General features: G+C 46.9%; 1 protein-coding gene across 3 annotated transcripts in view; it reads left to right on the top strand.

Annotated features, from left to right (window-relative positions):
* LOC122929449 (CD209 antigen-like protein C) overlaps window positions 1-13,290 on the top strand; it is an 87,303-nt gene extending 74,013 nt beyond the window's left edge. For all 3 annotated transcript variants that reach the window (XM_044283023.1, XM_044283022.1, XM_044283021.1), the window contains 2 exons: window positions 3,068-3,174; window positions 12,952-13,290. In XM_044283023.1, coding sequence (XP_044138958.1) covers window positions 3,068-3,174; window positions 12,952-13,081 — 237 coding nt within the window. In that variant the 3' untranslated portion in view covers window positions 13,082-13,290. The remainder of the gene's footprint in view (window positions 1-3,067; window positions 3,175-12,951) is intronic.
* The last annotated feature ends 324 nt before the right edge of the window (window positions 13,291-13,614 follow it).

Below are 13,614 nucleotides of genomic sequence, written 5' to 3'. Positions count from 1 at the left end.
GGGGGGGTGTCGCAGGCAGTGGGGGCGTTGCGGGAGGCGGGCGGTGCGGCAGGCGGGATCGCGATACCCCGCCCGCCTCCTATTGCGTAATCGTTGGTGTACAGTGGGTATACCAGGGTGCCAGCACATTGCTGGCACCCTGGTATAAACGGCTGACATCGTTGATGCGATGTCAGCCGTTTAACCCTTTCCATACAGCGGTCCGTACGGACCGCTGTATGGAAAAGGTTAACAGTAAGAGGGAGCTCCCTCCCTCTCCGATCGGAGGGCTGCTGTGCCTTTGCAGCCCCCCGATGGGAGAGGGAGAGAGCCCCCAGACAGCCCCCCCAGAGCCCCGTCCTTACCCTTCCCCGTCTGCGCAGTTCTGACCATAACTGAGCAGATGGGGAAGGTTCCCATGGCAACAGGACGCCTGCTCAGGCGTCCTGCTGTCCATGGTGCTGAACAGATCTGTGCTGAAAGCATAGATCTGTTCAGTGTAAGTAAAATACAGTACAGAAACCTATATAGGTTCTGTACTGTATTTTACAGACATCAGACCCACTGGATCTTCAAGATAAAAAAAAAAACATTTATCACTGAATAAAAATTAAAAAAATAAAATAAACTACACATATTAGGTATCGCCGCGTCTGTAATGACCTGATCTATAAAACGGTCATGTTACTTTCCCCGCACAGTGAACGCCATAAAAAAAAAAAAAAAAAACTATGAGAAAATTGAAATTTTGCCCACCTTACTTCCCAAAAAAGGTAATAAAAGTGATCAAAAAAGTCGCATGTACGCCAATATAGTACCAATCAAACCGTCATCTCATCCCGCAAAAAATGAGACCCTGCTCAAGATAATCGCCCAAAAACTGAAAAAACTATGGCTCTTAGACTATGGAAACACTAAAACATCATTTTTTTTGTTTCAAAAATAAAATCATTGTGTAAAACCTACATAAATAAAAATAAAGTATACATATTAGGTATTGCCGCGTCCGTATCGACCGGCTCTATATAAATATCACATGACCTAACCCCTCAGGTGACCACCGTAAAAAAAAAAAAAAAAAAAGTGTAAACAAAGCAATTTTTTGCCATCTTACGTCACAAAAAGTGTAATAGCAAGCGATCAAAAAGTCATATGCACCCCAAAATAGTGCCAATCAAACTGTCATCTCATCCCGCAAAAAATTAGACCCTACTCAAGATAATCGCCCAAAAACTGAAAAAACTATGGCTCTCAGACTATGGAGTTTTTTGGTTTTAAAAATGAAGTTATTGTATAAAACTTACATAAATAAAAAAAATTGTATATTAGGTATCGCTGCGTCCGTGACAACCTGCTCTATAAAATTACCACGTGATCTAACCTGTCAGATGAATGTTGTAAATAACAAAAAAAAAAAGTGCCAAAAAAGCTATTTCTTGTTACCTTGCCGCACAAAAAGTGTAATATAGAGCAACCAAAAATCATATCTACCCTGAACTAGTACCAACAATACTGCCACCCTATTCCGTACTTTCTAAAATGGGGTCACTTTTTTGGAGTTTCTAATCTAGGGGTGCATCAGGGGGGCTTCAAATGGGACATGGTGTCAAAAAACCAGTCCAGCAAAATCTGCCTTCCAAAAACCATGTGGCATTCCTTTCCTTCTGCGCCCTGCCGTGTGCCCGTACAGCGGTCTACAACCACATATGAGGTGTTTCTGTAAACTACAGAATCAGGGCCATAAATAATGAGTTTTGTTTGGCTGTTAACCCTTGCTTTGTAACTGGAAAAAAAATATTAAAATTGAAAATCTGCCAAAAAAGTGAAATTTTGAAATTGTATCTCTATTTTCCATTAAATCTTGTGCAACACCTAAAGGGTTAACAAAGTTTGTAAAATCAGTTTTGAATACCTTGAGGGGTGTAGTTTCTTAGATGGGGTCACTTTTATGGAGTTTCTACTCTAGGGGTGCATCAGGGGGGCTTCAAATGGGACATGGTGTCAAAAAAACTGTCCAGCAAAATCTGGCTTCCAAAAACCATACGGCGCACCTTTCACTCTACTCCCCGCTGTGTGGCCGTACAGTAGTTTACGGCCACATATGGGGTGTTTCTGTAAACGGCAGAGTCAGGGCAATAAAGATACAGTCTTGTTTGGCTGTTAACCCTTGCTTTGTTAGTGGAAAAAATGGGTTAAAATGGAAAATTAGGCAAAAAAATTAAATTCTCAAATTTCATCCCCATTTGCCAATAACTCTTGTGCAACACCTAAAGGGTTAACAGAGTTTGTAAAATCAGTTTTGAATACCTTGAGGGGTGTAGTTTATAGAATGGGGTCATTTTTGGGCGGTTTCTATTATGTAAGCCTCGCAAAGTGACTTCAGAGCTGTAGTGGTCCCTAAAAATTGGGTTTTTGTAAATTTCTGAAAAATTTCAAGATTTGCTTCTAAACTTCTAAGCCTTGTAACATCCCCAAAAAATAAAATATCATTGGCATTAGACATATGGGGAATGTTAAGTCATCACAATTTTTGGGGGTATTACTATGTATTACAGAAGTAGAGAAACTGAAACTTTGAAATTTGCTAATTTTTCCTAATTTTTGGTAAATTAGGTATTTTATTATGCAAAAAAATAAATTTTTTTGACTTTATTTTACCAGTGTCATGAAGTACAATATGTGACGAAAAAACAATCTCAGAATGGCCTGTATAAGTAAAAGCGTTTTAAAGTTATCAGCACTTAAAGTGACACTGGTCAGATTTGCAAAAAATGGCCTGGTCCTTAAGGTGAAAATGAGCCTGGTCCTTAAGGGGATAAACTGAGACCAAAATTTGCGGCTTTTGCACACCAGAAAACTGGCATGCAAGAATTATATATTCCCCTAGGAAAGGGATGTCTAGGAAAAATCTAACCACTAGGAGTGCTCTTGAGTTTCCCTAGAGTCAGGCAAAATTCCATAGCGTATGTGAACATGAAACTCGTTTGCTTTACTCATTTTTGAACAATCAAAGTGGGCTTTTTGATGCATTAGATTTTATTAAGAAGTTCAGGTAAACATTTTACAGGCCTGCTTTATGCTATTCTAGGATGCCTTGAAACCTTCCATTGAAAATGGCAAATACTGGATTGGACTGAGACGTGATACAGAACCTGGAAAATGGAAATGGGTGGATGGATCAATGATGAGTCACAGGTAAATATGATTTCTACTTAATTTACAGGGACAATCAAGCATTGTTAGTACACCTTTAGTGATGAGCGGCAGGTGCCATATTCGATTTCGACGAAATTCGCGAATATTCGATAGAATATTCGTTTTATATTCGTTGAAATCGAATATTCGTCATTATTCTTGTTATCGCGATTAATATGCGATTTAAATAATCGCGTATTGCGATTGTAACTTAAAGGCTACTCTCCTATTGAAATAGCAATGCGATTCATTCAAGTTATAATAATCGAATTTCGATTTTAACTTAGCACTGCTATATTCCATATTCGTTACTTCTAGCCTAATATGGAATATAGCAGTGCTAAGTTAAAATCGAAATTCGATTATTATAACTTGAATTAATCGAATTGCGATTTCAACTTGGACCTGGTTTACTATGGTTGGCTTGGTAGAATTAGCGAATATGACGAATGTATTCGTCATATTCCACAAAACGAAGATAACGAAGTATTCTGCATCTTCATTTTAGCCACCTATTCATCAACTTCGCTAATTCTAGCAATGATATAGGAAAGTTTACTATAGAGACAGCTAAGTTTAATTCGCTATGTATTTCCCTCAACACACCCCCCCACAACATACCCCTATTCCCCAGCCACCGCAGCACCGCCTCATCCCTGCTGAACCCCAGCTGACGCCCCTCCGGACGAACATTCGCCCGCAGCGCACCCCAGAAAACAAACGAGTGCCCCAGAATCCACACCAAGACCGCACCTGCAACACAAACAAAAGAAAATTAACGACCACCCCCCAAATCACCAACTACTTAACTGAACATAAGATCTAAAACGTGCAGACTCCCATCTCCCTATCCTCTTGATCACCTCCTCGCTCAAACCTAACCTCGCCGCCTCTGTAGCAGCCCCAATCCTGAAGGAATGACCCGTAAAATGCGCAGAGTCCATTCCCAATCCCCCCAAACATTTCTTAATAATGGGGCATTGAGTAAGCCTATGACATCTAGCTAGCAACGAATAAGAAGGATCCCACAACTACAGATGAGCTCCGGAGCTATCTATCCACTTCCCTCCTAAAAAGCTACAGCGTCTCCACTTCCCGTCATTAGCCTCCACGTAGCAAGCTCCATCAGCACTGAGCGGGAGATCCGAGGAACGCAGGTGACGTCACCGGAAGTGACGACACCTAATAGCAACCAACGGCCGGAGATACCAGCGAGCGGGAACGGCACACGTGGACATCGCCGCCCGGACAGGAGCCGCTGATCAGCGCATCAACAGCCGCAAGGAGGGTAAAGTACCTGCTTACTAAGCAGTCTTTATTCCACAGCCCACCAACACTGGATCTGTGAATAAATAATCAAAACCAGAATTGGATTGAGTTTTAAACCCAAAATCTTGGGATATATGAATTAGACCTTTATAGGAAGGAGCACCTTTCTCTCCCAACAGGATTCCACATCATTGACACTGTACCAGGATAATATTGGCCACCATATCACTGGTCATTACAATATAAGAAAAAGACTTTTTTTCAGCAGATTATCTGTTTCTTTTTCCAGCAGGATTCATCCTTTTTTTCCAGCAGGATTTAATTGAATTGACATTTAACCACCCTCATATTTTTCGTTCATATTTTTAATTGTATTTTTTATATTTGTGTTTTTTATCTTTTAATCTCTATTACCATCATGTATTTACTTATCTAATTATGTACATATACAGCCATTATATTTGATATATTTTTAACATCAGCTATTCCTTATTAAATACTATTTTTCCATACACCTCAGGTGTTGAGTGCCATCCCTCTACTTTTACTTATATTTCCTCACAACAAGCGTTGGGTACGCCTTGTTTGGATAGAGCACCTACTCCATCCTTTTGTCAATAGAGAGCCGCCTCAATTTTACTCTTCAACTATTTCTTAATAACCGCCACAAACTGAAAACGTGACAGAAACGACCCATCCTCATGCCGCAACAGGGGCTCCATGTCCCCAAAACTCACCCCCTCCCGGTACTGTCCCAAGCACCTAACCGGACACAACACACACCCCGGCACCTCGAACAGCAACACACTACAACCCCTACCGTCCCTATCCGTTTTAGATATCCGGATCCGCACCACTACCCTATCACTATATAAATCAACGTCCCCACCGCACAAACTCCCCGCCCTACGAACACTGGGACACACCAACTCCCCCAACCTAAAGGCCCCGAAAAACGCCAAGGAAAAAGCTAATCAAAACAACCGTACCTCCCCCAGTGACCTACAAATCACGCCCACCTGCTCACCAATCCGCAACAATAAAGCGAACGAAACCGGCCGCCTCTTATCCGCCACTCGCTTCCCCCTCCTACACCCCTTCAACACCTGCCTCACCAAAAATGTCTTTGTAACATCGGGAAGGCCCCTAAGTTTAAAACCGAAGGCCAAACCCCCCATCACATGATTCACCTGCGCTACCGATCGCCCCATCTCCGCCATACTCCCCAAAAACAACACCAACGGTACCTCACCCTCATCAACACCCACACCCAACTCAGCACACCACCGCTCCCAATCACCCCAAGCCTTACCGTAAGCCATCCAAGTGCCACCGCTCAAAGATTCCCTCAACAACCCCACTACTGTACCTCCAAGAGTTCCCACAGAAACTCCGGACACACCAAACCGACCACCTCCGCCTCCGGGGCGAGCTGCCGAAAACGCTTCCACTGCAAACGAGAAAAAGAGTCAGCCACCCCGTTATTAACCCCCGGCACATGCACAGCCACAATCCAAGCATTAATCTCCAAACAACATAACACCAAATACTGCAATAACTTAACCACAGGGGGTGACGACCCCGTCAATCCATTGATCGCCTGAACCACCCCCAGGTTGTCGCAGTGAAAACAAACCTTCCTATTACGGAACTTATCCTTCCAGAGCACCACCGCCAACACAATCGGAAACAACTCCAGCAACGCAACATTGCGAACCCAACCCCTCGACACCCACGACTCGGGCCACTGACCCGCACACCACTGGCCATTACAGAACACAACAAAACCCACCCCACCCGCAGCATCGGAATACAAATCAAAATCAAAACTATCCACCACCTCCCCCAACACCAACGCCCTACAATTAAAGTCCTTCAGGAACCTGTCCCAAACCGCCAAATCCCCTTTCAACTCCCGCCCCAGACTAATAAAATGATGCGGGGCAACCACCCCCCGGTAGCGGACGCCAACCTCCTACAGAAGATGCGCCCCATCGGAATAATCCTACAGGCAAAATTTAACTTGCCCAACAAAGACTGCAAGTCCCGCAACCGAATCTTGGGTGCCCTCATGGCACTCCCAACCACCACCCTCAGATCCTGTACTTTCTCCTCCGGCAACCGACACTCCATCCTAACCGTGTCAATAACAATGCCCCAAAAACTCAACTCCGTCGTGGGCCCCACTGTCTTCCCCTCCGCCAACGGCACACCAAACGACTCAAAAACAGACTGCATCGTGGACAATAACAATGCGCAAACTCGCGAACCCGCCGGACCCAAGCATAAAAAATCGTCAAGGTAATGGATAAGCGATACACACCCCGACACATCCTTCATCACCCATTCCAAGAACGTGCTGAATGTCTCAAAGTATGCACAGGACACCGAGCACCCCATCGGCAGACACCTATCCACAAAATACCCGCCATCCCAGAAACAACCCAACAAGTGTAAACTGTCCGGGTTAACGGGCAACAACCGAAACGCCGCCTCAATGTCCGTTTTCGCCAATAAGGCCCCCGGCCCCAACTTCCGCACCCAACCTACCGCCGCATCAAAGGAGGTATAGACCACTGAACAAAGCTCAGGATCAATCCCTTCATTGACCGACGCCCCCTTTGGATAGGACAAGTGATGAATGAGCCGAAACTTATTCGGCTCCTTCTTAGGCACCACCCCCAAAGGTGGAGACCCTCAAGTCCCTCAATGGCAAATCTGCAAAAGGCCCATCCATCCTACCTAACGCCACCTCCTTAGCCAGATTCCCAGATACCACCTCCCTATGCTCCAACGCCGACCGCAGATTCTTCCTAACCCCCAACACCTGCTCCCCCGGGCGGGACGGAATACTGAAACCCTCCGTAAACCCCCTCAACAAAAATTCCGCTGTCTGGGTATCTATCTAGGTACCCCGCCATCACGCCCACCCGCACTGGCGTCCGACCCTTTTGCACCAGCCCCCCCCCCCCCGCTGCTTAGCACCCCGGAAGCAACGGCTGGCCCCATGACCTCCCCCACAGGAAGAACATTCGTGCTTGAACTTACACTTTGGTCCAAACTTGCAACCCCCCTCATTAAAGAGAAAGCACAATCCTTTTGCCGCTGCCGTTGCAAACCCAGACTGCCCCGACCCCCCCTGCTCCCCCCAAAAGGGCAGCCCCGACCGTACTGGCGCCGTCACCTTCATCCAAAGCCCGATATCCTTATGGTCCCACCGCATACTCCGGCTGACCGCTTTTCTCTGACGAAACTGTTCGTCATATCTTAACCAACCATAACCTCCATAAACCCTATACGCCTCCCCAATAGCGTCCAGATAACAGAAAAGCGCCGAACAGCAGTCCGGCGCCTTCTCCCCAATCACGCTGGCCAAGATGGCGAACGCCTGCAGCCAGTTCGCAAACGTGCGCAGTATCAGCCTATAACTCTGCTTCTCCTCCTCCTCCCTCTTCGACCCACCCCGCTTCCCCAAGTCCAGATTAAAACGCTCCAGGGGAAGAAGCGAAAAAATATCAACGTAGTCTCCCTGCCATATCCTATCCCGGACCTCCTGCTTCAGATGCGCCCCCAAAGGGCCCTCAAAGCACACGTACACTTCCCCCCTGGCCGCATCATTCAACCGCGGCCTGTTGTCATCGCCACCCGCCTGCGTCTGCACCGAAACCGAAGCCGCCTCCGCGACACCCGTGCCAACCGACCCCACTCCCCCCACAGGCCCAATCCCCCACGCCTGCAGCGGACCCCCACACTATCCCCAGACTCCACTCCAGCCAAACCACACAACAACCTCCCCAACTCCCCAATCATCTCCTTCTGCCCCTCGCCCAAACCACTTATCCCTGAACCCTGCGCCAGCGCAAGCAATGCCCCCAACACCGCCTCACCTGGCTGCCGGGGCGCTGTGAACCCCGCAGCTGGAAGTCCGGAATCCTGACGCAGCGACCCAGACGCCACTGGCACGACTACTCCAGACGTCACACTCCCACTCGTCCCAGACATCCCAGCGTCCTCCATGCTGGAAGCGCTGCGCTCCACAAACGACTCATCTTCTACCTCTTCACCGTGGGCAGGACCAGCAGAACGCCGTCCGTCACAATGCAGAGGCCTGTGCACCGCACCGCGCTCCTGGCACACAGCCTCGTGGCCCCTGCTACCGCAGCTGTCTCCCACACACCGAGCAGCCCTCCCCCCTCCAACAAAGAGAGGGGAGCCTGCCGCACCTGCACCAGCATCCCAGTCACTCGCTGCAGGAGATGGGGCACTTGCCACCACGCCCCGCACTGGGCCCCGCCGCACAGTAGGATTCCTCCCACGCCGGGAGGACCTGGAGGGAGTCTGCACACTGGCCCCCCGGCGCGGAGGGTCCCCGGAGGGGCTCCTGACTCGGCGCCGGACCCGGGGGGTGTCATCAGGGCTCAGGCGCGCCGGCGGCCGGACCCACCGCAACCGTGTAGCATTCGGCGACGGGCTGGCTGTGCCCGCCGCCCCCCTGGCAACAGGCCGGCTACCTGTTCCTGAAGCCAGTCAGGCCCTCTGGCAACCGCCGCCGCCCTCAGCTGCTGCAGCATCTCCTCCACCGCCTGCGACATGGTGAGTTGTCTCCACAGTTCGTTTCTCCACAAAATGGCGCCGGCTCTCTCCCGGTCACCACTATTTAAAACTTGAACCCCGCCCCCCTTATCTCCCTAACCACTCCTCCCCACCACTGTTAACTAATTCCTTCCCAGGCCGTTCCTACCAAAACCTATCATGTCGGCCTCCCCTTACCTTGCTTCCTAGTCCGGCCTCTCTTGAAACTATTTGAACTTACACATAACTCAATGCCATCAGGCCACCACCTTACTAATCACAGCGTACTTCCACTATCTTCCAGGGTCCACACTGACACCTCCTCCTGTAGACAGGACATGGTGAACCTACCAACCCAACTATAACACAAGCTTCACAGACAGTGTTGGGGCACACAAGACAATACAACATACCTAGCACACCACACACACACCATATGTATAAAACTATATCACAAACCAAATATGTTCCCAAGGAGCAATGCAGACAGCCCTCCCCACCTGAACCAACAAATTCCATAAGCTTGTCTCTCACCCCACAGCACACTGCTCTCCTGATAGGAGTCCTCTGGAGCCACAGTCTTCCATCTCTTCAGGCACATCTCACAGGTTGAGCTGGCGCCTCCTGCAACCACTTCTTCACTATTTTAACTATTTTCACTTCATTTTTCAAGACAATACCAGCAAATTCAGCTTGAAAAATAAGCGGGGCTTACATAAATTAGGTAGGTTTGAGGTGTGCACATGGCCATGACTTAAAGGGTTTCTGTCATCAGAAATTACGTTATGTATCTGACTGACATTAGCTCAGAGCGCTTCCTTCACTCACTGTGCCTGAGCCGAATACTAAATGGAACGGCGCCTGCGCAGTGAGTGAAGCCAGCGCAGGTGCAGTGAGTGAGTCCGGCAGCAGGAGAGCATCCTTCACTCACTGCGCCGAATACTAAATGGGACTGCGCAGACGCAGGATTTAATGGACGAAGAGGAAAACTCGCTAGTCAATCAACTGGACCTGGGCGTGCCAAAGGGTGAGTAGACCGAGCCTCTAGGTGCTGAAGCAACGCCCTAATAGCACCTAGAGGCTCATTAGCATAACAGTGTTTATTTTAGGAGAACGGCGGTAGGCAGAGACTTATAAAACATACTGTTATGTACTGCTGACAATAGCCCATTGCTAATGTCAGTCTGTTACATAACGTAATTTCTGATGACAGAAATCCTTTAATTATGCCATAACTTTACCAATAAAAATTTTGTAGCATTAGATATTTATTTTTCTCCGCAGAATTCTTGAGAGACTTTTCTGAGGTTTCCTCGTTATCATGTCCCTGCTAAGACACGGCCATCTAGTAATAATTACTAATGCAGTGTACTTTTTTTTTTCGAATATAGAATTTTTTAGATCAGAAGTATAATATAGCGATATATATATTTGTCTGGGAAAACAGGTATTTTCCTCCCAATATGTGCTGCTGGGCTAAATTACAGCCAGCTGAGGTCAAATACAGGACTGGATTTTAAGTGCCAGTCTGGGTTTTGGCAGCACCTGGCTGTCCTTAAATAGGCAGCTGGGCTCAGAAGCGAGATCTCTGTGTTGGGATCTGGGAGACTTGTGTCTGTATGAAGGCTTTCTACGTGTTTGGTGTGAAAACAGGTTGGTACTGCTATGGTCAAGGACTCTTTGAAGCAGAATTGCCGCATGGTGTGAATTAACACCAACTCCGCAAGGTGACTTTTTCTTTGATTATGACTGCTTGTTTTGTTACTAGCCTTAAATGTGAATAAAACACTGAACTGTTTGATCCAAAGAATTTGTTGTTGCCTCTATACTGCGTCCGCTAATCCTATCTACCAGAGTGAAACCTCACTATATATATATATATAAATTTACTGTATATATACTGTATATAATGGTGTGCTTTATTCACCTGAGCCCACCATTTTAGCTCCTACATGGAGCTTTTTTTATGAAATGTGACACACAAAAATGCTCATCTGCACGAGGTCTTAGGGGGAGTTCACATCATCGTTATTTTTCCGTTCTTCTGATCTGCATGCAGGACTTTCTGTCTAAAATAACAGATCTGTGATGGAAATGGCTCAAACAATGCCAAGTATGCCTAAGGGCTCATGCACACAAACATGTGCCACCAGTGCCGTTCATTGAGGATGGCAAATGATGGTCCCCAATGCATGGGCACCGTCTGTGTGGCCTGCGCTGATGGATGCAGACCCATTCAACTTTAATGGATCCGCGATCCGTCCACACCGCAAAAAAAATAGAACATGTTCTATGTGTTTGCGGTGTGTGGAAGCACGGACCAAAGTGCTTCTGTGGCCTTTTGCCCTGTGCCTCGACACAGTATCTTCCGGATTGCGGATCCATTCAAGTGAATGAGTCTGCATCCGTGATACGGCACGCACACGGCAGGTGTCGTATATTGCGGACCTGCTGCTTGCAGGCTGCAATATGGGCATGGCCAGCACACATTTGTGTGCATGAGCCCTTAGATGTATCCCACGGTGTGGCACTTACTTTAGATTCTACGTCCCCACCCCCTTCATTTTTTGAAAGTGGGGAAACTTAAAGAGGTATTTTCGTTATAACAAGTTATCCCCTATCCTGTGGATAAGTATCAGATTGGTGGGGATCCTACCTCTGGGACTACCACCTCACATCAATGGGGGTCCCATACCCTGTGGAGCCCCCTGAAATGGACAGTGTGGCTGGTCGGAAAAGTCCACCACTGATAGCAGAGTACAATACTAAGCTATCTCTGGCACTCCAATAGAAATGAATGGAGCAGCAGCGCGCATCTTTGACCAGCGATCCGTCCATTTCTGGGGGGGCTCCACAGGATATGGAGCCCCTATTCTTGTGAACAGATAGTTATCTCCTATCCACAGGACTACCGGACTACCCCTTTAAGCAGATCACTTTATGTAAATTGTCCTTTTTCACCTTAAATTGGTATTTGTTTAAAAATGTTCAATTACCCCAGATGGTAGCCCTATAATAAAGGAGGGGGTCTCCCACCTTAGACCCTCCATTATGAGCCAAAAAGGAGTTCATCTCACTCTGGAGCCCCCAGGACCTCTGTGCATTACATGTACAGCCCATTGATTTAAATTATACCTGTATGATAATTTATTTTGCTGGTGTTGGCAGTGTAGAGGAATTGAAAACTTGCTGTAATATTACTGCCGATCCTGGGAGTTCAAGCAATGAATGTAGGGATTTTTTAAAGGGCATCTGTCAGCAGTTCTGTACCTATGACACTGGCTGACCTGTTATATGTGCATTTGGCAGCTGAAGGCATCTGTGTTGGTCCCATGTTCATATGTGGCTGCATCGCTGGAAAAAAAATGAAGTTTTAATATATGCTAATGAGCCTCTAGGAGCAACGGGGGCGTTACCGTTACACCTAGAGGCTCTGCTCTCTCTCCAACTGCTGCCCCCTCTGCACTTTGATTGACAGGACCAGGCAGTGAAAACATAATCACACCTTGTCTTCTCAATCAAATTGGGGAGAGTGCAACAGTTGCAGAGAAGGCAGAGCATCTAGGTGTAACGGTAACGCCCCCGTTGCTCCTAGGGCCTCATTTACATATATTAAAGCACATATGAATATGGGACCAACACAGACGCCTTCATCTGCCACGAGAACATGTAACAGGTCAGTCAGTGTCATAGGTACAAATCTGCTGACAGATGCCCTTTATGATAAGCACCTTAAACAGGTCTCCAAAACTGAATCGGTTTTTCAGATAGAAATGTATGTTATATTGATTAGTGGGATCACAAACTTGGTACCCCTTAGCTACCTTAGTCCCTCTTCCTAAGGGCTGCTGTGGTGAGGAGTGAGGTGATGGCCATCCATAACATATGGACTTCTACCAATCTGATCATTTTCACCGTTTTTTTGTCCTTCCCCAGCACCTGGAACAAAGGAGAGCCAAATAACCCGCTTAATGAGCATTGTGCCGAATCCGTGAGTGGATACTGGAATGATCTGCCCTGCGAAAGAAAATTGCAGTATATGTGCAAGAAATGTCGGTGCTGCTGAATTTGGAGTACTTATAGCATCTGAACCAAAGTTCATCTGACTTCAAGAAGATTATCTCAACTACTCTGCCTCGTATCAATCATCCTCGCTCAGAAAATGGCTCAGTTATAGCTTTTTAAATGGGAACAGAGGATGGTGGAAGGTGGAGTAGGAATATGTAGGGTCTTCTTACAAAACAGTAATAATTCAGAGTTACCAAAATAAATATATATTCACAAGAACAATGGTATTGATAAAAGCTCTCTATTGCAGCGCCAAATGTGGGTCACTGCTTGGTGAAAAGGTGGTAGATGGTGTTGTAAAACCTAACCCACAACCCCCTGAAGAGTGATACACAGAAATGTCAACCAAGTGCGCCCCAAAGGGTTCTGAGATCAAGGCGGGAGTGAGAGTCTATGGAAAAATGAGCAGCTACGGGTTACAAAGGTGGCAAATCTTCTGGTTACAGAAAAGAGTCATGAGGAACTTGCATTTGGTTAAGGTCAGGAAAACCTGAGCCACTTGGCCATTCATGAAGCTATGGAAGAGTCTAA

The sequence above is a fragment of the Bufo gargarizans genome, chromosome 2 (genome assembly GCF_014858855.1).
Source record: "Bufo gargarizans isolate SCDJY-AF-19 chromosome 2, ASM1485885v1, whole genome shotgun sequence".
Classification (NCBI taxonomy): domain Eukaryota; kingdom Metazoa; phylum Chordata; class Amphibia; order Anura; family Bufonidae; genus Bufo; species Bufo gargarizans.
Note: the sequence above shows the minus strand (reverse complement) of the source record. Positions and strands in the feature narration are given on the sequence as shown.